This window comes from Hoplias malabaricus, chromosome 17 (genome assembly GCF_029633855.1).
Source record: "Hoplias malabaricus isolate fHopMal1 chromosome 17, fHopMal1.hap1, whole genome shotgun sequence".
Classification (NCBI taxonomy): Eukaryota; Metazoa; Chordata; class Actinopteri; order Characiformes; family Erythrinidae; genus Hoplias; species Hoplias malabaricus.
The window spans coordinates 9,304,368-9,330,237 of record NC_089816.1 but is presented as its reverse complement, the minus strand read 5'-3'; the positions used below and the strand labels follow the sequence as shown (position 1 = coordinate 9,330,237).

The following is a 25,870-nucleotide window of genomic DNA, read 5'->3' as shown; positions in this document are numbered from 1 at the left end:
GCTTAGAAAAATAACATTAGGAAAATTGAACACACACTGATTATTGAATTAAATATAGTAAAATATTCCTGAATAAATAATAGTATATAGTATTAGACTGGTAGAAAAATTGTATAGCTCTTTTTACAAGCATAAGTGAATAAAACATGTGTTGTTTATATGCTAATGAGCTCACTTAGGCAAATTTAGTCAAGTCAGATTTGCATGAACAATCTGATGCACCTGAAATACTACAATATTGAGATTGTAGTTCACTTTAAAGAAGTGAAATGTATTGTTTTCCAAGCTGCAGTACTGAATAAAAACACAACATATGGATCAAGACACACTACCAGCCAAAGAAGTGTATACTCTATGTCCAGAGGTTTGTAGATACTTCTAAAATGTGATCCCTGCTGCTTTAAGATGCACCTTTTACTGACTGGTTTTCAGCTGTGTACAATCTCTAGTAAAGCATTTACCAACAGAATGTAACACGCCAGAGCGGCTGCACATGAGTCTAAATTCACCATGACCACATCCTCTAAATGATCCTCAATAAGTCCTCACTAGTGTTGAAGTGGCTAAATGCCCTCAAATCTTAACAGCAGTGTACTAATATCCAGTGTAAAGATTTCCCAGAACATTGGTTGCTGTTACATTAGTACAGGGAGTACCATGATGTTAGAAGCAACACTGGTAGAGCAGGTGCCCCTAAACTTGTGGGCCATAGAAAGTAAATCTATTATTTACAATATTCAAATTATTGTTAAGGGGAGCCCCACAATCTTTTTTTTCTATAATTACATATTTGGTCATTGTGAAAAATCACTGTTAAAGTCAGAAGTGCTTGCAACAGTCTTTAGTGTCCAGATTACTGGTGCCTTACACCTCATAGAAAGCTAGTAAATGGGATGTTTACAAATACAGACAGGAAACTGCTATACCTGTTAAGACCATATGTAAATTTGGCTCAGATGGAGATCTAATAGCCCATATTCCAACTACAAATGGTATAGGATTATGCTCGACAAGTATGTGCTGAAGGGAACAATGTAAACGACATTTTCCCTCCATACAATCAGACAGAATGTGCACATACCATGGGTCATCTAAGCTATAAGTCATGTTGCCCTTTACCAGATTTCCCTCAACTCCAGTAATGAGTTATATAACTGGAGGGTGGAGGACAACCAAGTATTCTCTTATGAAATATGGATTAAGATTTGTTTCTTATTCATCATGAAAAAAAGATTTCCCCTAACGTCAAGTTAAATCCATTACAAATTACATCTGAAGCGGTAAGCCCATTTTAGATTAGTACTTTTGTCCAAACAGCCAGCTATCATGTTGTTCCCTATGGCAGAATCTGCAATATTAAAGAACGCAAGAACAAATGGACTGCATTCAATTTAGATTTAGTGTAAACATTAGGTTTATTGCATGTGCATTCTGTATCCATACATCACTGAAAAAAAACATTTCCTTGGACACAGTTAAGCAACAATACCCATGTTTTAAAGTGTGTTGACAAAAAGAAAAACAAAAAGTTGCCTTCACCCTGTGTAAAAACACATGGTCCTGTTTGGCTTGTGAGTACGAAGCAAGTCTTTGGTAGTTAGGAAACTATTTCAAGGAGCACGTTGTCCTCCTCTTCAGATAATAATACATACACACAAATCCTGCCAGTGGTAAACTGGCATATGGCATCAACAGAACAAACAAAAACATTTTTATATATATTCTGGAGTGCATGTGCAGCAAGAGCCAAAGAAAGCTCATCTCCATCACTCCAAAGCACTTCTCTTTACATTATCTGCTATTTACAAAACTAAGCCAAATGTATACATACATTTCTACCCCAACAAAATCATCAGTTTATATAAACAATAAACAAGTTGATTTTTGTTCAGTTACAAAATAAAGTTTCCCCTACAAGCAGCAAGCCCCAACTGCAGAGTATGCAAGCAATTCTTATAAATCACATGGTTAAAAATCACCAGAGGGTGACCAGGGTCTTGCAAAAATAAGTCCAGTTCACAAGTCCTCAAACTACATTGTGGTTCTGCATAAGAGTGACCACTAACGTGATACTATGAGTTAGGTACAGTCAGTCAAGGACAGAGCATTTTGTGATCCTAGGTAGCTTGTTGCAGTGAGACCTCCACAATGGGGCTCTTGTGAGACTGGAAGGGAGTCTCTTAGGGAAAGGTTCCTCGGGCCCCGAGTAGACGGGCCGAGGTCCCCTCGCGGCTTTAGGCTGCCGGGACAGCTCCGTCAGACATGTGCTTTCTCCTCCTCCTCTTTTAGAGGGAACGAGAGAGAAAAGCTAGGCCGGGCCTCCTATGGCATGGCTGGTGGTCCCATTGTACGGACATCTACAGCGCTCTCTCGTTATCCGCATTAGTCCGAAGAGATTGTCGGATATTACAGAACACGCACTGGAACGTCAGAATCTTTCGCTTTTTTTGGTCAGGTTCTTTATTTCATCTGTACAGCCAGCTTCGTATGGAGGTTGCGCTATCAACAACAATGATGGCGACGACTCAGGAGGTCCATTTCAGGAAAGAGCTGTGGCTCTGCCCGCCCCATGGCAGAGCCACTTATACAGCGGAGCCCACTGAGCTGTAGTGACCACCATTCTCAGGTGTCTCCAGCCCTTGGGCCTCCACCTGCATCAGAGCCTCAGAGGGAAGGCGTGACTGGAACTTTTCCAGCTGCTCAGGGCTGGCCAGGTTCTTTAGCAGGCTGTTCTCACGCTCCAGCTGGTTGTTCTTCTCCGCCAGCTCCTTGATTTGCTCTTTCAGGAACTCTACTTCCTCCCTGACTGCATACATCAGGTGGTTCTTCACAAGATCCTGAAAAAGAAAGAAAGAAAGAAAATATACAATTTAGTTTTACTTTCACTATAACGTCTAAGGTCTAAAGTAAATCATGTTTGGATAAGATTAGCTAAACATAACAAAAACATGGACTTTCAGATTTAAATGCATGCTGTGCATGAAGAAAGCAGCCCGAAATTCAATTTTCATTCTAATATCACATGTATTAGCATTTGCAATTACTTTGGAGCACTACAACATGGATCAAGATTTGGTTCAAATCATTGCTTAAAGGTTTTCCCCTAACATTAACATATGAAGTTATTAAAATTGCATACTCATGCCCCACTGTAACAGTCTATTGCAAAAACAGTCTCTGGAAATCATTTTTAAAATAAATTAGTACCTAGAATCATTTTAAAAAGGTTTCTCTTACCATTGCTTGTTCAATCTTGTTATCTATGGCCACAACGCTTGCACCGGAGGCACTGTAAAAGGAAAAACAATAGATAAGTTAGTTCTCAGAAGCAGTAAATCATTACAGAAAGTTAAGCTGACGATGATGGATGCAGTGCATAAAACACAGGGAACAGAGAAGGCAAATACTGACTGAATAAAAAAAGTCTAAGACACAGTCTACGTGCACACAACTCTGTGCTGCTTAAAAGCAATAATACAGATTCACACAGACTACACAGTAATAACGAGTTTAAGCTACCACAGCTTGGTAACTTAGTACTAAAACACCTCAAAACAATGCCTGACAAGGTTTATTGTCTGGGTTAATCTCATCAGATAAAAAGAACTTTGAAAACCGAACCATTTGACCAGTCTTTTAAACTAGTTTCAACATGCAAACACACAATGGTCTCCACTGGAGGAGCAGGATAAACGATAGCCCAGAGAGCCAAGTTCAGTCCACTAGCCCTCCTTAAAGCTAAGCCTGACAAAATCCACGTCTAAACCGAACAAAAACACGTCTAATATTTACCTGTTGTCAAGTTTCACAGAAACAACATCTCCTCCTAAAAAGGACGAGAAGAAGGAGATGGAGTAGTTGTGCAGTTGATAGACGGCGACCTCCATTGACGTTTTGAACATCTCCGTGCTCATATTTAAGGCTAAAGCCGTTTGAAGAATACTTTTCGCCACGTTTGCGACTTGTTAGTGGACTAAAGGCAGGTACTGTCTTGCCCGCTTAGCGGTAAATGTTTGTGAAAAAGGCGGGAGCTACTGCGCTACTGTGGTTTCGGTGAAACGCTGTCAGCGAGTGATACTATTTCTGCCGCAGCGTTGCTTTTATATGAGCTTAGGCGTGACGTCACATGACGCGGGGAATAAATTATACAAATGAGCGTGGCAGGGGTGACCCCTCCCTGAACTCGCTGAAGGAACACCGCAGAGTGACCTGCGGGTCGGTAACGGGAACATGAAAACAGCAACAATGCAACACGCAGCGCTGGGATAAGTAAACTAGCTGACTCTAGCAAAGACTGGCACGGACTCCTCACTAAAGCACCCCAAATAAGAATGGAAAAACTTATAGGTTCTACAATCCTGGAATTAAACTCCCCACAAGCCCTCATTATATCCTGGAGCCACAACACCCAAACAGTAAAACATGTGCTGCAGAAAGAAGCAACACAACACTGGTACAATTGCACAAAAACGTCTCTAGTGCTATATTCGTGTAATCAACAACATCCTTGATGCTGTGATTATAAACAGGTATTTTAAACGTCCCGAATCACTGAATGAAAATACCTCTTCATATCTATATTAATCTTCTGCAGAATAGCTGCATAGTAAAATGCCTATATCAAATATATACACTAAAATTATAACTTTACAGGAATAAAGGAATAAAAATCCAGTTTCTAATGAAATTAAATTTAAAGGAATTGTAAACCATTTCTCAGTAGATAAGTTTTAAAGTTCGGTACTTCTCACAATTTGTTTCTTTTTTCTTTTTTTAACTTGGGGACTGTTTTCATTTTTCCCTTTGAGCTGTTATTCTCCCAAAGTTGTTTTTCCACTCCTGTTCTTTCTCTCACTCATCTCCACTGGCTCATCCCCGGCCTCTAGCGGCTGAATTGAGTATTTACATTCAGACTTCAGGGAGGAAACAGATGGGGGAACGCTCCCACTATATTAGAGATTATTAGGGCCTTAAAAATGCTCTGCAGCTATTTCTCACGCCTTCTTTCCGTTATTGAAATATTACTTCATGCAGCAAAACGCAGACTCTAATTAAAATAACACCATCTAACTAAGTAAAATTAGACTCTCATTATCTCACAGACAAACTACTATTACAAATTACTAAAGAAAACACATTTGACAGTGTGCTGCAGACATAGGCCATTTGCACTGTTCTCAGTCTCACTTTCTCATGGTACTGGCTTTTTCATGCTATACCTTTTCACGAATGAAGTGAAGGTAATGGCACGTGGAGGACATGTCCAGACATAAGACCCTACACACAACATGAGTTTGTTTTACACAGGGCAACACATGCTTATTTACTCTACTACAGCTACAATTACTAAATGACCATGGCTCATAAAGGCCAATTTTTAAAGGTTTCTTTATATGATATGTATTGCTTGACTTCACTGAAATGTCAGTGCTATATTTTGATTAATGCCACTACCATGGCAGAAATAAATATATAATTTCCATTATATCTGATCACTTATATTCAACATTATTACATAGGGAAGATAACAAATGAAGAATAAGAACAAATAAAAGATAAACTCCAGTTATTATGGTTTATTTTCATAATATGTGAAATGTGCTGGATATTACCAGCAAACAACATAATGTGAAGGATTTTTATTTTCCCACAATAGATATCCCTAACTGAAACTGTCTGTCCTGCTTCAACAAGATCCAAGATCAATGAAATAGAAAGTAAATGAAGCCTAAGGTGGTTATTCATTACACAGCTTGTTGAGGAAGTATCAGATTGAAGGCATTTGGGAAAAGGTTTTACACCTGGTGAATATTCCACGCAAAATCATATCCACTGTAATATGATGTCGACGATGTTATCTATAAGTTCAAGCTCACAAACACTGCACATGCTGCGAATAGCGTCTTTCTGCAGCTGGATGTCTAATCAGGGGTCCACTTCAACTACATCATAGAACTTTCACATAGTGACCCCATGCAGGACACAGGGGTGGTGTATTGATTACTTTTGCCAATATGTCTGGAGATCCTGCTCATTATTTGCTGCACTATTCAACCACAAAGAGTGACCAAATATGGATTGTTAAAGGCCTTATACGTGTAGAGTACAATGTAAGTGAGATTTGCTGGCCCTTTGCAGTGTATTGAGACTGCTGACAATAGCAAATATCCTCCACGGAAACTGACTGCATTGTATTTACAAAAGTAATGTATTAAAAAGCATAGGAGTTCGAGGTTTAAAGGCGCAGTCATATTCTCCAATTATTTTTCTTTATTGTATGAAATAACCTTGTGAGGGACCCATTCAAACTGGTTCATTCACAGTAATAATATTTGCTAGTAGTGGTAGAAAATTGCAGTCCACTTTAATAAACATAAACAAATATATTTGTAATTTAAATCTTAGAAAATGCTGTAGATACTATAAATAACTACATTATAACGATATGCCTAAAGGGGGCTCCATTTATTCAGTGAAAGCACTGTCCAGGAGTTTTACAAGAAATCACGTGCAGGACACTGAGAAGTTATTATACTCATGTAAATATTAATATGTCGTATAGTTTCTGGAAAGTGTGAATGCTTTGAAACTGTGGTTTATTTCACATTTACCATTAACAGACACTAAAACAGAAAAGTTAGCATTTGGGACAAATGTCTGAGGGCACTGGATTATTTTGTCAAGGAAATGAAAGGACTGCCCCTAAACCACAAAATCAAATCTGTATAGTACTATTAGTAAGGTTTTTTATATTCAATGCAGTTGTAAAGTAGTTTTAGCCTTAGCCCTAGTGAATTTGGCAAATTAGGTTCACAGATATGATGACATCCTAACTGCTCCAATGGAGTAATCATATATTTTGTGACAGTAATTGCTTGATAATAGTAATTGCTAAGTCAGTAATTCAGATCACTCTTCAGTCTGAGAGATACGTTTTAGAGGTTATTACTTTCTCTGGGATCTATAAAGAAAAATCAATATCACTTGAAAACATCTAACCAAATTAACACCATGGCTTTCTGTAGTTTCATTCCTAAACATATGGTTCAGAGGAGGACAGTGATAAATCACTCCAACCTTTGGGACTGTGCATTTTCTGAAAGTGCCAAAGGAGTTGTTTGGAGTGATGCCACAAAAGAATCACATTCAATTAAAGGGTCCATATTGTGGAAAATTGAATACCCCTCACTTTTAAAACACACTCTTTAGTCTTCACTATTGTACATAAAAAAGCTTCAAAAAAACAGTCTGTTTTGTAAACAGTATACCACCATATTATTTACGTGTACCTTGCTATAGCAGTTTAGCCCCTCCCACCCTCAGTCACATTATAAGGAGTGTTTACGAGATAAGTACAATTTGGGAGATGTTGTTGAAAACAATTGGACCTCAGGAGAACACAGTGCATACACATGTGGGATGAGGCTCTAAGAACCTGTCAGTGGAAGTTTAGGATGCGATACGCGAGTGTTTAAAGTTTAAAGTACTCCTGAAACTGTCTAGTAACTCTTGAAGTGTGTAGAAAAGATAAAGGTCTAAAGTTTGTCCTGTTTGAAGAAGTTTAACAGGCAAGAAGGGAACATACATTAGTGTCAATAGTTGTCACACATGATTTCACACAGACTCTGAAGATGCCAGGTCAGATTTCACAGCAGCTTTGAGGAGAGGTAAGTCTTCACATGTTCTCTCCTGGACGCTGGACACCTGCCGTGCTGTGGTCAGGCTAATTGGAGAGGGTTGATCACTCTGCACTCTATGAAACAATAATGGCAGCTCCGAAGTAGAGGAGAGAAATCCCTTCTTAATCTGAAGGGTAGTGCATCCTGGTGAGATCCCTACAGGTGGCGAGGTACACTTAGCTCCAAAGCACACTCTTATATAACCATCATCAAGGGAACAGTGTTCTTTTTTAGTAGCTTGCTGTGATCGTGGAAAAGCAGCGCTCCAATGTGCCAGCGTAACATTGCTCCATAATTGCACACTCCCTGCGCGTCAGCCTTGAGCTGCAGCTGCGTTCTGACAGCCTCTGATCAGACATATGATGAGAGAGTCAGGTTGCTCTATGTGTCACTATGGCTTAGTATTGTATAAAGCACGCATACACACAGGAAAGCACAATACAAAAAACTGTACCTTTAAAAGAACAACAACTGAGTTTTCTTTTTTAGGCTCCCTCTACAAATGCAGAGTGCAACGCATTTTACAGCACTGTTCTGAAATCAAGGAGGAAAGGGTTGTTGGGTATAGAATCCTACCCTTCTCTTAAAGTTGAAGAATGCAGTTTCTGCAGTGTTGAGCAAAGAGTAGCAACAATAGAGGGTCTAGCCTCCCTATTACAGCTCACTGGAGAATCACAGTGATTTTGAAGCTTACCTACTGTTCCTTTAAAAGGGCCCAACCTAATTCTCCTTGCTTTATTACTATGTGAGGAAAATGTGATATGGTGATATGACAACAATTAAAAGTGCATTTATTCTTGTTGTTATTATTACTATATATATATATAAGCCTTAGGTCACCATGATAAATGCCAGAAGACAGCTAGAGAGATAAAGCTAAAGCTGACAGAACTACATCCTTCCAGTACTTTCTGGATGTGCTCTACAATGAATCATGAAACATTGATACCTGACGTCCCAATATTTCTCATGGTTGAAATGCTATCATATCCTCAAAGCAATGTTCCAAGGTAAAGTCTTTTGTAAACGAAGATTAACTATCTAATAACACCCTTCATTTTTTTTGATGAACAGATGTCCACAAACATTTGGCCATATAGTGTTTTGCATGACTGCCTGTTGCATGAAAGCTCTGCTAGCTCTAAAAAAGCCACACACAGCACAATGCTGAAGCAGAACTGAGAGGTTCAACTGTGTGCGGGTGGAGACGTCTCCACCTCCCTCCGATAAACAATCGCTCTGGTCTCCGGCTGATACACTCAGAACCATAAGCTTTTACAAACCTTTTTAAGGCGGATACTAATCACTGATATGGTGAAAAATAATGATGAAAAATCACAGGGCTGGAAGGCCACACTGGGTTACACTGTAATGCTTTACATAACAGGACCACATCAATTTGCCAGTAACTATGGCAGCTATACACACAGCATCGCAGCACTGATAACAGTGTTAGGGCTAGAGCATGTTTCATTATAAAGCTGCTTTACAGTTTCCTAATGTGTAAAAATGAACAGACATAGCTCTATGTAAATCACAACTGAAATGTGTTTAAAAAATGAATAATATTGGAATCATTCTTTGGACAGCGATGATAGACGATGAACAGTTAGGTTTAAGGTTATGGTTAGAGTTATGGACGTTTATTGTTAGTGTTGGTTGTAGGTTTAAAGAGTGTTCAAGCCCTGTGCGCCTCAGAAATTCACACCTATCTAAGTGTTAACTATATTTAGTACACATTGTTCAAATTCTAGTTGAATAAATTCAAATTGAGAACAGCCTGGAAAAGTGCTGTGTGTGAGTCAAAACAACAAATCAAATCTGTTCCATTCAATTCCATTGAAGGATGTTATGAAACCAACAAAGCATATTAAAAGAGCTAATATTTGCATATGAATGATTTTAGTGTTAATAACAATACACTAAAGCTAGTTATTTAGCAGTACTAGATTTATTTATGTGTAATTTTGAGTAATTAAAGGAGTAGTATTTACTTTAGAATTCTTTGTGTTAAATACAGCCACTCGATCTATGGCAATATTAACTTTTTTTTTGTTTTGTTTTGTTTTGTTTTTTTTGGCTGAACGTGTGTTTGACAGAATTCTGTTCTTTTGCATTAGCAGGTGCAAATTGCCTGACTCTCCAGTGCAGTTCAGAGTAATGTTATACAGCAAGAGAACAGTCCATCTGTCATTGATTATAGTAATGAGGTTAAGCAGGTAATGAGCCAGACACTCATATTTGAACTGAACAATTTTCACACCTTGTAGAACAAGCCCTACGAGCCTTAACCTTGAGTTTGTGGCAATGGTTAGACAAGCACTTGGTGTCTTTTTTTTTTTTGGTCATTTTTATTCACTCTCACCGCACACCCACGCAACTAATCCATCAGCTGTCAGCACTAATGATACTTACACAACCATGACCTGCTGCACTTACCGCCGGCTGTCTCTTCTCTGGAAGAGGCTTGGGGAGTAGGGGGGCTGGAGGCTCATGGCTGGAGCTGTGGGCAGTCTGTAGAGCGATGGAAAGGCTAGGTTTTCTCTATGCCAGGCACAAGCTGCAGCTGATTATTGTGCAGGATGCTCAGAGTGGTCAGGACGTGGGTGAATGTGACCCATTCTCTCAGCTCAATGGGAGGAGAGTGAACAAACAGACATGCTTTCTCTGCCCAGAAAGGTTTTTCCTTTTTTTTTTTTTTTTTTTTTTTTTCTTTTTTTTTTTTTTTTCTTTTTTTTTTTTTTTTTGCTTTTTTTACACTGCCTTTTTTACCAGAACATATAGCATGCTTCTGGTTCCTACTTATCGACTAAGACACTGAGTTGAATTAGCAGTAATTATTACTAGGTTTGGGATATGATTTTCAGATATGATACAGTATTTATTCTTTCTGAAGTGGAGACCAGTTTTGGTTTTCAGTGCTTTATGAGTTCAATGTAAATGTTTTTAAAGTACAATGTCATTTCTAAGCGTGCCTCTGGCACTGTTAATTTGGTTTGGGACCAGGCCCAGAAAGATTTAATTCCCAAAGTGTGTAGTAGTCTCTAGGGAAGTACCCATGGCTCGCCGATTGCTTAGGACTTCAACAGCTGAAGCAACAGATTAAGCACTGAGATTATTACAGAGTTGGTTCAGTCTAAACTGTGAACAAGGATGCAAAGTGTCAGTGATAAGATGCACACTAACACACTCTTGTGAAGCAGTCCCAATGGGGGAGGGGTGCAACCCATGGGATCATGTGATGAAGTTCCACTTTTTAGTTTCTTTCCAATTATATATATATATATATATAAATATATAAAACAACAGTAAATGGCAGCATATTGAAAGGTCTTACAGGGTTCAGGTTTGTCTGTTTGTCTGCCTCAATATCCCCTAACTAAACAAATTAATCCCCCCATGATTAAATCCTTTGTGTAGTTGTCTTTCCCCTGAGCTTCTCTTGAAAGACACCATCTTCGCAGATCTCATACATCTTGTTTGTTTGCTCTGCTGTGTAGGATAATTGTCCTTTTTTGACTTTGGACAACATGTTTCAACTAATGCAAGACAAATGTTCAGCTGCAGACAGTATTGTTTCGTGTGCATCGTTTAAAACCAGACACAGGAAAAAGCCTCAGTCATATTCCAAAGAAGAAGACTATGCAGTACTTCTTGATTCAGTATGAATGTTATTACTGCAGTGTGTTTTAGGGGGAAAAAGGTACATGTCTTAACAGGAGCTGTCTATTCATACCAGGAGATTAAAAAGGCAATTTCTTTTAATCCATTGAGTGAGTTTAATGGTCTGAAAGGGCGGGGTAGAGAGAGAGGCTTTACCTGGATAAGGTATGATTTAAGAAATTGGTTCAGCCCACAATTGATTTAGACTGAAGGTTGAATCGTCTTCTCTGTTCGATTGGATTAAAGAGCCTTTATCCTGCATTTCTTCAGGTTTTGTTTTGCACTTAATACGTTTGCATGGGTTTATGTAACAAAGCTAGACACTATTCATTTTCCCATGGCCATTTCCCAGCTTCTTTTTATCTTTATCTCTTTAGAGTCCAACAGGTTCTGCTCTATGTCTGAATGTTTATAAATACACCACATATTTAGTGAATTCCAAACTTCACTGTGCACCCATGCGTATAGATGTTGAGCTGTGTATATGCTGCTTGTATGGGTGTCCCCAGATACATATAGGGTGCACGAAATGAAACGGGACACTGAAGCAGCTGCATCAATTTCAAGTCACAATCCTCAGTTCCCAATGTCGGCTAGAAGTGAGCAGTAGAACTGTTCTCTAGAGTGATGGAGCACTATTTAGCATCTGTAGGATGAGCTGTGATGGCATTTGAACTAATTATTCAGCATAAGCAGCTGTAACTGAATGCTATCAAAACCTAACAGAAATGATCCAACATCTGTTCTAAAGCCTTCGTAGAGAATTAGGAGCTGTTATTGCAGCAAATAAAGTTAAACTACCTATTAACATCCTTCATTTCAAAAGATATGTTGGATGAGTAGGTGTCCACAAATGTTTGACCACATGGCGTAAATGAATGGGTGCCCTCTACTGTGCTTCATTCAAAACATCAATACAGGTTGAGGGCTGAATGTTTGTAAGCTGAATAACATGTACAGGTTTTTGTGACAACACAACAACATTTATAATAGATTCAGCATATATTAAGTAGCTCAGGTTCCATATAAAAACCATGCATGTCCATGTAAAAGGGAAGTGTTTTCCATTAGTTGCGCACACGTAGCCAGCTTTTGATTTTCTATGGAGCCATATTTCAATAAATCCGTTATGTAACTAAAAGTAGAGACAAACAGTACTATACACTGCTCCATGGGGAAAATCAGCATTTGAGAACATTGCACAGTGGTGGCCTGTTACAAACTGCCTGCCTGATGCAATGAGACAGCTTAATGGTGAGCTTTAATATATTGGTCATGCTGAGCCCATCACCCTTTTAAGTGCTTTGTTTGAATCCCCTTCTCAAGCAATCTTTCTCACCGTATTTATTTCACTAGGCAATCACCTTTCACCTAGAGTGCGGTCAAAAGTTTGGGTGCACACGACAGGAAACTCCATAGAAGGGAGGTTCTTCTTTTATTCCACTATCTTGCACAATTCAAGGAATCAGGACTATAAAATGACACATTTTCTGAAGCAGGTTGAAGACCAAAAGGTCTTATTTAACTTTCACATTTATACGGAAGGTGATCTGATGACATATTGCTGGTTTTCAAAACTGTAAATTAAAAAAAATGCTTTTAATTTACAGCATAGTTACTGTTTATTTGCTGCATGTAACAGAGAAGGGCGGCACGGTGGCGCAGCAGGTTAGTGTCGCAGTCACACAGCTCCAGGGTCCTGGAGGTTGTGGTTCAAGTCCCGTTCCAGGTGACTGTTTGTGAGAAGTTGGTGTGTTGCACTTTAATGTGTATGCACTGTTTTATGTTGCACTAGATTTGTACTAGTTGCACTTTAATGTTGTGTATTGTTTTGTGTTCTATGTCCTTTGCACTTTAATGCGTGTGCACTGTTTCATGTTGCACTAGCTTTACACTAGTCGCACTTTAATGTTGTGTATTGTCTTATGTAGCACCTTGGTCCTGGAGGAACGCTATTTCGTTTCACTGTGTACTGTAAACACTGTATACTGCTGAAATGACAATAAACTTCTTGAACTTGAACTTGAACTTGTTCTCCCTGTGTCTGTTTGGGTTTCCTCCGGGTACTCCGGTTTCCTCCCACGGTCCAAAAACACACGTTGGTAGGTGGATTGGCGACTCAAATGTGTCCGTAGGTGTGAGTGTGTGAGTGAATGTGTGTGTGTGTGTGTCTGTGTTGCCCTGTGAAGGACTGGCGTCCCCTCCAGGGTGTATTCCCGCCTTGTGCCCAATGATTCCAGGTAGGCTCTGGACCCACCACGACCCTGAACTGGATAAGCGCTTACAGATAATGAATGAATGAATGAATGAATGTAACAGAGAATTGAAGAAGACTTTGTTCATTCATTCACTCATTCATTTACCTTTAATAACTAGCCTGAATATAATCAGTGGCTCGAGATCCTATGCCTGGCCACTCACTCTACACAGAGTGCCAGACCATCCCAAGGCATCACATAGTCACATTCACTCACTTACAGCTGTGGACAGTCCCACACAGACCATGTGACTATGCACAAATGCACCCGACTTTTCACAGACAGTGACCCAAGTCAAAGATGAAGCCTGGGCGGTGGTGACACTACTTGGGGCACCACGTTGATGCCCTAAACTAAAATTCAATGCACAAAACTTTCTGAAGAATATGTGTTTATGATATATGTCATCTTAGATTCCTGATAATGCATCTGACTTTTTATTTTTTTAAATCTTATACATCTTAATATAATTAGCAGCAAGAATTCAAATGTGTGTGTCCAAACTTGTGAGTGGTAGCCAGAGAGACATGTTAGTGTAGAGGCCTGTATGTATTCCTCCTGGAGCTCGCCACTGTGGCAGCTTTCTAAGAAGAAAGACAAACAGTACAGGCTGTTCTTTCCCGCTGTGTTTCTCTCTGACTGTCCGTTAAGTGTGCACCGTAAACAGACTTTACATTGTTCTGGAAACTTCTTGCGTGGCCTTGGGCTCAGCTCCTTGGACACACGCTTGGCTCATGTCTGCTTGTGCTCATCAGCACACACAAACATTTCATTTCATTTTCACGGCCACAGAGTAATGAGCTAGGATCATGTGACAGACAGAACTATGGTGATTGGTCAGGCCGTCCGCAGAGCCGTTATCTAATCATGTGGGGCGGGGCACTTATGTAAGGCTGTATTTCAATAGTTAGCGAGCAGCCTGGGAGAATATGTATAAGCAGGTTTCAGTGGCTTTATGAAGCAGGTGTGAGCCTGCCCCGATCCTACAGCACCAACACCTGCTGACTGTATACAGTACAGCTATCCCATCAGCCCCCAGCGGCAGCCTCTGGGCAGTATTCTCATCTTCATGAATGGCCACTTCATTCTGAATGTTAATGTAAAAGCCCAATTTGTTTCTATTTATTTCTTTTTATTTCTACTTAAACCTATATGGGTCTGAATTTTAGTTCTTGAATTTAGCACTGGAGCTACAAGACTAAAATTTACAAGCATAACTATGCAGGACAAGTGTATTTGTACAAGTTCAGAGCACCCTTACCGCATAATCATGTTATAGAGTAAATGTATTTTTGGGAGTCTTGCCCAAGGATGATGCATTTTGCCTGAGCAGAGAATTGAAAACCCAATCTTAAAATGGTGTCTGCCAGTGGTGGCTGGTGATTTTATATATTACACATTATTTTACAGTTATTATGTATTTCAAATACATGGTTACTGAAAATAGAAGCCTATTTTATTTATAAAGGAATTTTAAAAATGAATGTAAAAGTGAATAGGTTCAGGATGAAAATGCACACTCCGCACACGCATATTTATTGTAGCTACTGTAGGCAACTGGGGAAGCTTTGTGTCATTACACACACCTTGGTATAAAACTGAGTTCCAGGTGAGGGTCTGTCCTTGATCAGTGAAGGTTTGTACTGCACACAGCAAACCTCCTAGGTTCAACAACTGTGAAGTCCAACTTACAGCAGTCCAACTGTTTTTGTGGCAGTTTGTTCAGTGCGGTTAAAAGTGGATATTACAAAATGCTTAAGATGCCTTGCATGCTTGGTTAACTGTAAAAGTGTGAACATATCAATTATTGTGTCACTGCCAACACACTGCTTAAGGCTGTAGAAATCTGAATACATATATATGTGACAACTCCCTTCTGAGTATGTGCTAGAGCATGAGCTGCAACTCTATTCCCTGAAGGAAGTATCTTGTGCAGGGTTTAGAAAGTGTTCCTACAGAGCAGAATGATGTTTGCTAGCACGCCAGAACAAAAGGTTGGAGGCCAAAGTCATATGTTTATTTAGTAAGCTCAGCTGTGCTCTGATCCTCTCAGCTGACTGTGATGAAGCGTTTTTCAGCAGAGAAAAGCTGAGCAGGCTGTCAGGGTTTGCTGAGTCAAGCTCAGGACCTTACATGGGTTGCAACTGTGAATTTCATAATCAACATTGGTAAGTTGTGTTTGTTTGCTTTGTTTCCGTTTTGCCCTAATTCTTTAGCACTATCTACAACTAAGGTTTTGTGAAATGTAATTTATTAGTTAGCTGTTAATGTATTAGTAACAATGATCTACAGCTCACAGTGAAACATCAGTCAGTAAACACAGATAATTTCTTGTTACATAAAAGAAGTTTGTCAGCTTTGTGATGGCAGATAACTCATTTTATGACAACAGAATGGTCTAATTGTCAAAGGGTTCTCCAAGGTCTGAAAAAGAGTTCTGATTGGCCCAAGAGATGCTAATGTTAGTACTTTAGCTTTGTTTCTGAAATAAATCTAAAGCAACACTATATAGATGTTTTTTGTTTGTTTGTTTGTTTGTTTGTTTTTCAGAGGATAATTAAGAATATAGGCCACTTTACAGTAGATTTTAAGGGCTACATGGTTTACCTAAGGCGGACACCTAAAATTTGTGACTAGTTTCAGGTGAGTGGGCCATGATGTTTTAACCAAACATTACGGCAAACCAAGGAACCCTGTTAAAACGTATAAACTTAGACCTACTTGTATTTGTTTATTTGTTTACTGTTTAAATTCTGTACGTATGTGCATGTAAAGACTAAAACGAGGAAAGTAAAAGGCAATTCGTTTTATTAAAGGTGACATAAAGTGCACTTACAGATGTTTACCCTGTAATAAAAGCCAGTTGTGTTCCTTAAACTTACACTAAAAATACACAATGTATATCTGTAACTTTGTAACTGCTTGAAGCAGAAAAAGCAAAATAGAAATCCTGAGGTAGAAATGGGATTTAACATGATCCAACATAAAAATTGTAAAAAATGTACAGTAGAAGTGTAAAATAAAAGTAATTGTCAAATTATCAGGATCTATCCCTTTCTATGCTTTGGTCCTGTGTCTGATTCCCTGTGGTCGCCTGTGGACACACCCTGCAGCTTGGAGCCGATACTGGTCACATGACTAATTTCACAGGTGACCCATGTTGTTGTTGTTTCTCACTATTCAAGGTCAGTCTTGCGGTCTGGATATTCATGGTTTGTTGTCATTACCAGGGCTCATAGTCCTCATAGTGTGTTATTGTTTATCTGTAATGTTTATTAAATGTTTTTTTATTTCAGCATATGCTTCTGATTCGCCGTTTTTCCCACACAGCACGACAACATTTATATTCCCAAATTAAACACAATAAAGTCACTCCACCACAGATGAAAAAATCTTGAGCTAGACTGAGCTACACAATAAATCCTTCTTTATGACACAGTGCCCTGGTAAGAACACGTTTGTGTGGTACAACCTGATGTCATTTAATAACCTGAACTTAGGAAATACTTAAGCTATAATTATTCTACATTTCAACTGCCACATACTTGCCGTACAAGTCTTACATACCTGGCAGTAATGTGATATAAATGCAAAGCTCTGAAAACGCTTATGGATTTTAATATGTGGCTTCTTGTAACATTCAGAAGGTGAATGTCTGTGCATAGTAATTACCATAACATCCCATTTCACCATTTCAATGGATTTTTATACTGTGAACAAAAGATGTTCAAAGTATAAGCACTTCCTCAACCTGTCATGTGCTAAACGAAAGGCATAATATATATATATATAAATCATTGGGCGCAAGGCGGGAATACACCCTGGAGGGGGCGCCAGTCCTTCACAGGGCAACACTGACACACACACATACCTACAGACACTTTTGAGTCGCCAATCCACCTACCAACGTGCGTTTTTAGACTGTGGCAGGAAACCGGAGCACATGGAGGAAATCGGAGCACCCGGAGGAAACCCACACAGACACGGGGAGAACACACCAACTCCTCGCAGACAGTCACCCGGAGCGGGAATCAAACCCACAACCTCCAGGCCCCTGGAGCTGTGTGACTGTGACACTACCTGCTGCACCACCCTGCCGCCATATATATATATAATTCTTCTAAATGAAGAATTGTCTTCAATGGAAGATAAGCATGTAATACATGCTGGAAACCAGCCACAAAAATGACTCCAATCAGCTCCTCCAATCTGATTTGCTTCTATCTTTTCTATCACAGTGTCCTAGAGAGACGTAAGTCTTCCCTATCCAGCATGAATGCACTCTGGTGAACAAGGAACATCTTTGTTGAAAAACTACTACAGTGAGGTCCTTGGAATTCCCTTTAGAATTTTTGAATGAATGATATAGGAACATAACAATGTACATTAGAGTTCAATAATGCTGTTGTTAAGCAACCACATCTATCCATAGTGTCTCTTATAACTCTGTGGTTAATCAGTAATTATACATGTAACATCAATATAACTGCTGGTGATATTGGTCACGGTTACATAAGGATTATAGTAGTACAGCTTAGGTGCAGGCAGATGTTTTTCAGTGTCACTTTTTATTCATGTAATGATACATAATCTAATTATGTTTATAAAACATATAATATGGGAGCAAAGTTTTATTTTGACGCTATTTCTCTGCTTCTCAGGCCAAGAGTGAATTATAAGAGGATTATCACAGTCCATTCATTCATTCATTGTCTGTAAACGCTTATCCGGTTCAGGGTCACAGTGGGTCCGGAGCCTACCTGGAATCACTGGGCGCAAGGCAGGAACACACCCTGTAGGGAACATCAGTGAGTCGCCAATCCACCTACCAGCGTGTGTTTTTGGACTGTGGTAGGAAACCGGAGCACCCTGAGGAAACCCACGCGGACATGGGAAGAACACACCAAACTCCTCACAGACAGTCACCCGGAGGAAACCCATGCGGACAAAGGGAGAACACACCAAACTCCTCACAGACCCACAACCTCTAGGTCCCTGGAGCTGTGTGATTGCGACACTACCTGCTGTGCCACCGTGCCGCCCTATCACAGTCCAGTTAATGGATAACGGTTGTTTGCCTGGATTTCAAGACTGTATGAGAAAATCAGTACAGCAGCTCCTCTCAGAGTAGGCTACTGTATATTTTGTTGGTTTCCTTGGTTTGTGTGACACCTAGCCCCCACTGCTGGAGCATGAAAACGAATTACTCCAGATGTGACTGCAGCCATGCAGTAGTAGCTCTGCTGCTGCATTCAGGCTCAAATTAATAATGCATTGCTTTCTCTGGAGGCCTAGAAACATCGGAGCAGGTTACTCACGCTTGAGCACTCACAGGCCACACTAATCGATGCTCCCCACTGTTACACAATGGCCTCCTATGGGCTCAGCTGTGGAGAGAGAGCTACTTCTGAAGAAAGTCATGGCCGCCTTATATAACCAGCTCCATCTGCAGCCTGGCCTGAGGCAGCCATGAGCCTCATCTCTGCCTCCACAGCTTTGTTTTCCTCCTTAATGCCATACATGCATGGACAGATCTTGTTAAACCATGCCAGGGCTTGGCTACCATCTCCATATCCATCTATTCTGGATAGTTTTGATTGGGTGTGGGCTTTATTAAGGCAAGAAACAAAGATAAATATGCTCTTGAAATAAAAAGGTAGTGGCTACATTGGAGGATAAGGGCAAAAATAGTTATATTTTTCATATTATATTTATGTATGCCTGCCAAAACCCTCTGAAGTGGTAATAATTTTCTGTCACTGTGTTGGTATCTTTGTTGAAATATTTGCAGTGAAGTTTATTTTAACTGAAGATTTTTTTAAAGCTACATTGACAACCATGATTTTGTTTTTCTTTTGACAGCAGTTACAGCTGATTCTGTAATTGATTCTGTATACTGTAAAAAAACTGGCATCTGTGATTGCCAGAATTTCACTGTAAAATATACGGTCATGTTTTTGGCAATCATAAATTTTACATTTAAGCACTGTTTTGTTTACAGCACTTTTCTGTTAAAAAAAAGATATACACTGTAAAAACCCATAGTATTTACATAAAAATAACAAAGAAACATTGTTTTTTGCTATAAAATTAACATGTAAATTGTGTGACAAATGAGAGAATGGAGACTAAGATATAGCCATAATTTAGCCATAGGGCCAAACCACATCCTATATTCAGCCCTTAATAGGAGATATTGCTGAAAGAACTAAAGAAACGTGCAGCCACACTCCAGCACTCGGAACAAAGGCGGATGGTGAATTTTCCTGACTAACACACCTCTCCTCATAACATGCACAGAAACACAAACACACACACACACACACACACACACAAATACACAAAATAATCACCCAAATGCAACCCAAAATCAAAACGTCTCAAAGACAGAATAAAACAAAGAAACTCTGAAAATCACAGAAAATATGGAGAAGCAAGGCATGCTGGGAGTTCCCTAATGCGTCTCAGCTCCTCCCAGTACTTGGACACTTGTACTGCCCCCTAACGGTTTGTGCATTTAACAGTGAAATAATGTATTTTTTACAGTAAAGAGAAGTAAAAAATTGTATTTTGACTGATGAAAGTATTTATGGTATTTCACTGTTACTGTAGAAACTGTTTTCAACCTTTTCAGAGCTTACAGTCATTTACTGTCATTGTTTAACAGTTTTCAACCGTAAAATTCACATAAATTTGTACAGTGTATTTATGCTATATAATATCAAATATAAACTCATTATTATGTAATTACTACAGAGCTGGTGTACATTAATAAACATTTCCACTCTAGTCCCCAGGTATTGAATTAATTATGCTATTGCATATAAGTAGCACAGAAAGCCTTCTATAGCCAACAACTTCTATAGTGGAAGGCATTTCTTCCCCCACTACAGAAACCAATTAGGTTTTCCAATTAGATATTCCAGGCTTTCTTTTGATAGTTATATAATGCCGCTTTTTGCCAATGCCAGTTGTCCTTCCTCACCCTGGAAAAGATAACGTCACTGAGCAGCTTGGCTGGAAGAAAGGAGGTGTGGGGCACGCCACAGGGACTTTGTTTGGGTGGTCAAGGAGCCCCTGCCTTTCCTGCCTTCAAAGTGCCAGTGCTCAGGGCTAGGTCGCTGGGTTTTGGCTTCAGAGGAGGGTGAACGTGCCAGGAGGAAGGTGGGTTGGCGCGGTTCTGGTGTGAGAGAACTCAGTCTCACACAGACTGGCTGGCATCAGCACTGAGGGCACAGCAAGGCTTCACCAGGCATAGAGCCTGGGCCTGGAGCATAGGTCCTGAAGTCACTCATTATTCTTTCCTTCAGATAGACTCACACAATGCATACACACACACATATATACATACATTTTTTTTGTGTATACATGTGTGTATGTATGTATTTATGATTTATGCTGGCTTCTACTGCATCTTATGTATCTACTCAGGTACCCCTCTCTCAAGCCTGGCAGAGGGCTTGTTTATTTGCTGCAAGCAATGAAGCCTGAAAATGAATGCAAATGTATTGAAATTAAGTATTTCTATTTCATGGTGTGTCTTGACAAGCGCATTTTAATGAGTTCATTACATCGTGTGCACAGAGTGTAATTAGCATAACGGGAGAGGAGAGAGGGGAAAACAACAAAAGGAAAAGCCACCCGGCAACAAGGTGTTTTTTTGAAATATGGGCGACCGCAAAATGGACGTTGACTCATTGCTCCTTGGGCTGAAATAGTCCTTCACTATTTGTGAGAGAAATTTGTTTGGGATCAAGCAAAGCTTAGTCATGCTCCAATTAGTCACATCAAAGCTTACATTAACATCTCTGTACTCTGTGATCTGAATAATGCACAATGAGGTGGCAGTGAACAAAGCTAGTTGCGCTTATGTTCCATTTGTCAATGTCTTTTGGATGTGCTTGGTTTTTCTGACAAAGCCAGCGCTAAACAACAATGCTTCATTTGCTCCTTTTACGTGTTGCTTTTCAAATGTTTGGGGACACCCTGTGTTAATTTACACCAGCAGGATTTCTTTGCCATTCAGGTTGCTTCTCAATCTCCAGAGACTCTACCCACATTTTGTTCCATAGTGACTAATGGTAGGTTGGGCAGGCTTTACTTAAACAAAATGGAGGAGACCGCTAACTGCCAGTTCTGTTATGTCATTAACCCACACTAGCCAGCTTCTGAGTGATGAAGAGTGAGCCAGGACCATCAAATCCACCCAGAAAAACAAGGCCAAATACGGTCTTGGAGTTCCAGCCATAGAACACGTGACGTGATCTCCCAATGAGATCTCGCCCGTTTGAAAGGGATACATCATGAGCTTTTGACTGGCAGCACACTCAAGGTTACATAGGGTTTTAAAAGATTTGCTTTGTGCATTCCGACTTTACGGCATGCACAGGCACAAAAGGGCACATAAAGTTTGGTTACGCTTCTTGTGCTGGTTTAGTTTCTGCATTTCAGGGAGATGAAACTGTTGGATGCTATAAAAGCAGAGGCACGCGCTGAGGCTAAGTGTTTGCTGTCAGGCCGCAGGCAGGACAGATTTAGTGCACCTGGCCCTGGCTTCCTCTCCCTTTCACCCTACTGCCCCACACACATGCACTCCCAGCACTGCTCCTGGCCATGAATGGCGCTTAGCTCCAGAGAAATTCCAGAGAAAGCAGCCAACTCTGCAGTTCTTGGACCTGACTGTAATCCAGCCTTTAAATGCTTGCATGCATGCTTTCATGAGCTACTGAGTGTAAACACTGCATGGGTCTACATGTGCCTGTGCTCATTTGCATGTCTTTGCATGTACATATCCATGAGTAATGCACTGGATTAAGTAGATCCAGTGGTGGGCACCACCGACACAAGAACACATGCTTAGACAAATGACATGGAATGTTTATGTAAGTGAAAGGCTTCTGAAGGGGAGGAGCCTAAATGTAGAATTTTCCTGCTGATTTAAGTGAATGCTTCTATGCATTTATGTTTAACATATTGGACACACATAAAAACCAAACGTGCACTTTTTTAGTATAGTTTTCCCATTATGTTTCTTTCAGGAAATGAAGATATTGTTATAAACTAAAATACACAGAGATATATCTCTGTAGAGGAGGCGTAGTCGTATTGACATGGCCATATGTACTATCCTGGCTATACCAGTATCAAACAACACTTAAGTAAGACCTCCTAATGAAGTCTATGAACAACAGTGCCTGCCAGTGAATTGTGTTAATGTGAAATTAACACAGCAGTTCAGCTGGAAACCCAGCGCATTCCTTTTTACAGCACACACACATCACACGAGATTGTGCATTCAAAGCCTGAGCAAGAGGAGATTGAACGATTTAACGGCATGACCTGGAGTGAAATGATACGAGGTTTGACGTAAAAGTGCAGATCAACGTTAACCAGGCAGAGAGAGGCATGCAGGTGAAAAGAACAGCACAGAGATGGAGGGAGCTGATGTGTAGGTTCTGCACACGTAGCCAGCACTCAGAGCCAGAGAGCTGTCATATTATCTCTCCGGCGATCTCAAAGTGCAGACGTACAGGAGGAGGTTCCCACAAAGACGGAGAGAAGCTGGCACACAGCCAACCCTGCAGAAACATGCTACATACACAAGGGTGGGTGGAGGTCAAAGACCTGACTTTAACCCACCAACTTCAATTATGGACACAACGAGCCGAAAGGCACCTGGGTATAAATGCAAACATACCGTGTGTTATGTTAATGCTAAAGCTAATCTGCACTACTTTGTCCACGGAAGAGACTGCGCATCCGTTGATGCCATTATTATTATTATTATTAAGTTTGTTAATATTATTTCATTGGGTGCTACATTAGTTGATCCTTTTTTTCATAGCTGTGTTTGTCTCATAAAAACTTTTCAACACAAAAAAATATCATGTCTCCCTGAATAAACACATTTTGCATCTCCATTTCTGTTGATTTGTAGTTCACTACATCATTTGAACAGCAGCTCTCCTTATTGCATGAAATGGACCAATAGAAATGTTCCAAAATGACTTGCAATTAATGATTTTACATAGACTAAAAAGGTTTTCTCCTCCTTTCATAAAGTCACTATTTTGGAGATAGGACATGTTTTTTGGCGACGGTATCCATATCTCATGTTTATTGTATGCTATGACTCTTAAACTGAAAACATCTCAAAATCTAATGCAAACAGCGTCTGACACAAGCTCTTTGGGTGTATTTACACACACTGCAGCTCTTTGCCCGCTCTCTGTTGCCAGCGAGAGTTACATAACGAGCCCTGAGTCATTTTCAGCTCTTTTTATCCCATATGGAAAGCTTGATCCCAGTTTAAACAGGATAGAAGCCTTCAGAGCCATTATATGGTGAAATGGAAAAAGTCGACCAGCGCAGAGGAAAGAAAAGCTGGCAGTTTCTGTTGTGCCGTATGGCACAGTATGTCCTCAAACCAGACTCCTGACAGCAAAAGTGACAAACAGCCCTGTTTTATATGGAGAACACTCATTCCTATTATGGCTGCCTTTTATCAATGCGTTGTGTCATTGGAACGAACCGAGGCTCACTGGGAGGGCTTTTGCAGAAGTGAAAACAATGTGAAAAGGCCAGCCACACCCAAAAGTCTCTTTTATCAAAACAACTTGAGTGAGAGCGCATTTCATCACTGCTTCATTTTTCAGGCTGATTGCTGTTTATAATGGTTTTCTATAGAAATTCAACCAAGAAGCATGTTTTTCTTTCGCTCATTAGAGCCAACTTTTCTTGACAGTGTATAGTATAGAATGCAGTCAACCACCTTGAAGAATATTCCACCGAAGTCTCAACTTTTTCTTGTTTTATTTTTGTGGATATTTCAAAAATAATGGATGTAATTCTGTTTGAAATATTTACCAATACATTTCTGTAAATCAACACTGATAGCACGCTCAATAAGACTGGAAACACTGTCAGCACACTTCTTTGACAGGCACCTAAAGCCTTCTAATACCACCCTATCAGTAACATTATGTAAGTGTCAGTGGTCCCAGTGCTCATCCTGTTTTGTCATGGTCTTGATATTGTGTCAACATGATAATCCGCTGCAGCCTGGAGCATGGCAGCGTTTTGCCGGTTGACGCGGACCGTAATTAGGGCGTCTCTGGCATGTCTGCCACAGGCTTGCTGCTGTCTGCTCCAGAGCTATTTCTGGCGGTGGGTAAAGGTGTCAGGCTTTATGCACTGACATCAGGAATGCCCTCGGGTGCTTGGCAAGGTGAGGCTCTCTGTCGTGATCTGCCTGTTTGCTAAAGCTCTGTTTGCTTTGTCTCCCAGCCCTTTGCCCTCGCCCTTTGTGCTGCTCCATGCTCCACTGATACTCTGTGTTGACTGTCCTCAACTTGTCTCGGCACAGCTGTCAGCCCTCAGAGAACTGTACACAAAGGGTGTCTGCCCCAAACGCTGGCACGGCACTGTATCAAAATTCTTTTCACCACTGATCAATACACATGCTGAGACCTTGCTCAGGAGGTAGGCACTGAGTATGTTTTTTTGATGGTGTGATGTTCTTTCACTTATGGCACACCTGTAAAAAGCTGTATTATATAAATATGGCACATTATTCATTTATAAAGTGTACAAGATACTGGTAACAGCTTCATTTCTACAAGATATGAAACTTCAAAATTTATATGAACTAAAAATACATTAGAAACATTTGTGTCATTTGAGTCTACTGATTGCGCTGTTTCACTGAAACTGTTATGTAACCCAAAAATTGCTACAGAAACAGTGCTGTAAACTGTTTTAGAGGAATTTACACAAGTCCAAAACACTGCCATTTCTAACCTTTTGGGGTTTGGCAGGAACACACCATGAATTGGGTGCCAGTCCATCACAAGGCACCACACATTCACTCACATCTACTTTTGAACCAATACCACTGAGTGTTTTTGGGCTTTGGGAGGAACCAGAGCACCCAGAGGAAAACCACTCCAAGAGAACACACTAATCTCCTCACAGACATTGACCTGGAGTGGGGCTTGAACACACAACCCCAGGAAGTGGAGTTGTGCGACAGTGACACTACCTATTGCGCCACGGTACCATCCTGCATATTGACAGCATAAGTATATTGTCTTGTAGAATGTAATACACTTAGTCACCAGTGCACTTCTACCAAGGGTTGAGACCATCCCAGCAACACTGACCCAAATTCTCAGAGCAGTTCTATAAATTTTGCAACTACTGTGTTGTAGCTCCACCCACGAAAACAACCTATAGAATCGCTAATTTTGCCCATCATATACTGAACATCGG

General features: G+C 40.1%; 1 protein-coding gene across 2 annotated transcripts in view; it reads right to left on the bottom strand.

The window, feature by feature from the left end:
* Positions 1-1,396: 1,396 nt before the first annotated feature.
* tsc22d3 (TSC22 domain family, member 3) overlaps positions 1,397-25,870 on the bottom strand; it is a 42,472-nt gene continuing 17,998 nt past the window's right edge. The window contains exons 1-3 of one of the 2 annotated variants that reach the window (XM_066648817.1): positions 3,793-4,095; positions 3,238-3,289; positions 1,397-2,837 (exon numbers count right to left, since the gene is read on the bottom strand). In XM_066648817.1, the coding sequence (XP_066504914.1) occupies positions 2,583-2,837; positions 3,238-3,289; positions 3,793-3,914 (429 nt within the window). In that variant the 5' untranslated portion in view covers positions 3,915-4,095 and the 3' untranslated portion in view covers positions 1,397-2,582. Of the gene's footprint in view, positions 2,838-3,237; positions 3,290-3,792; positions 4,096-25,870 lie in introns of those variants that run through there. The other variant, XM_066648816.1, reaches the window with a different exon arrangement.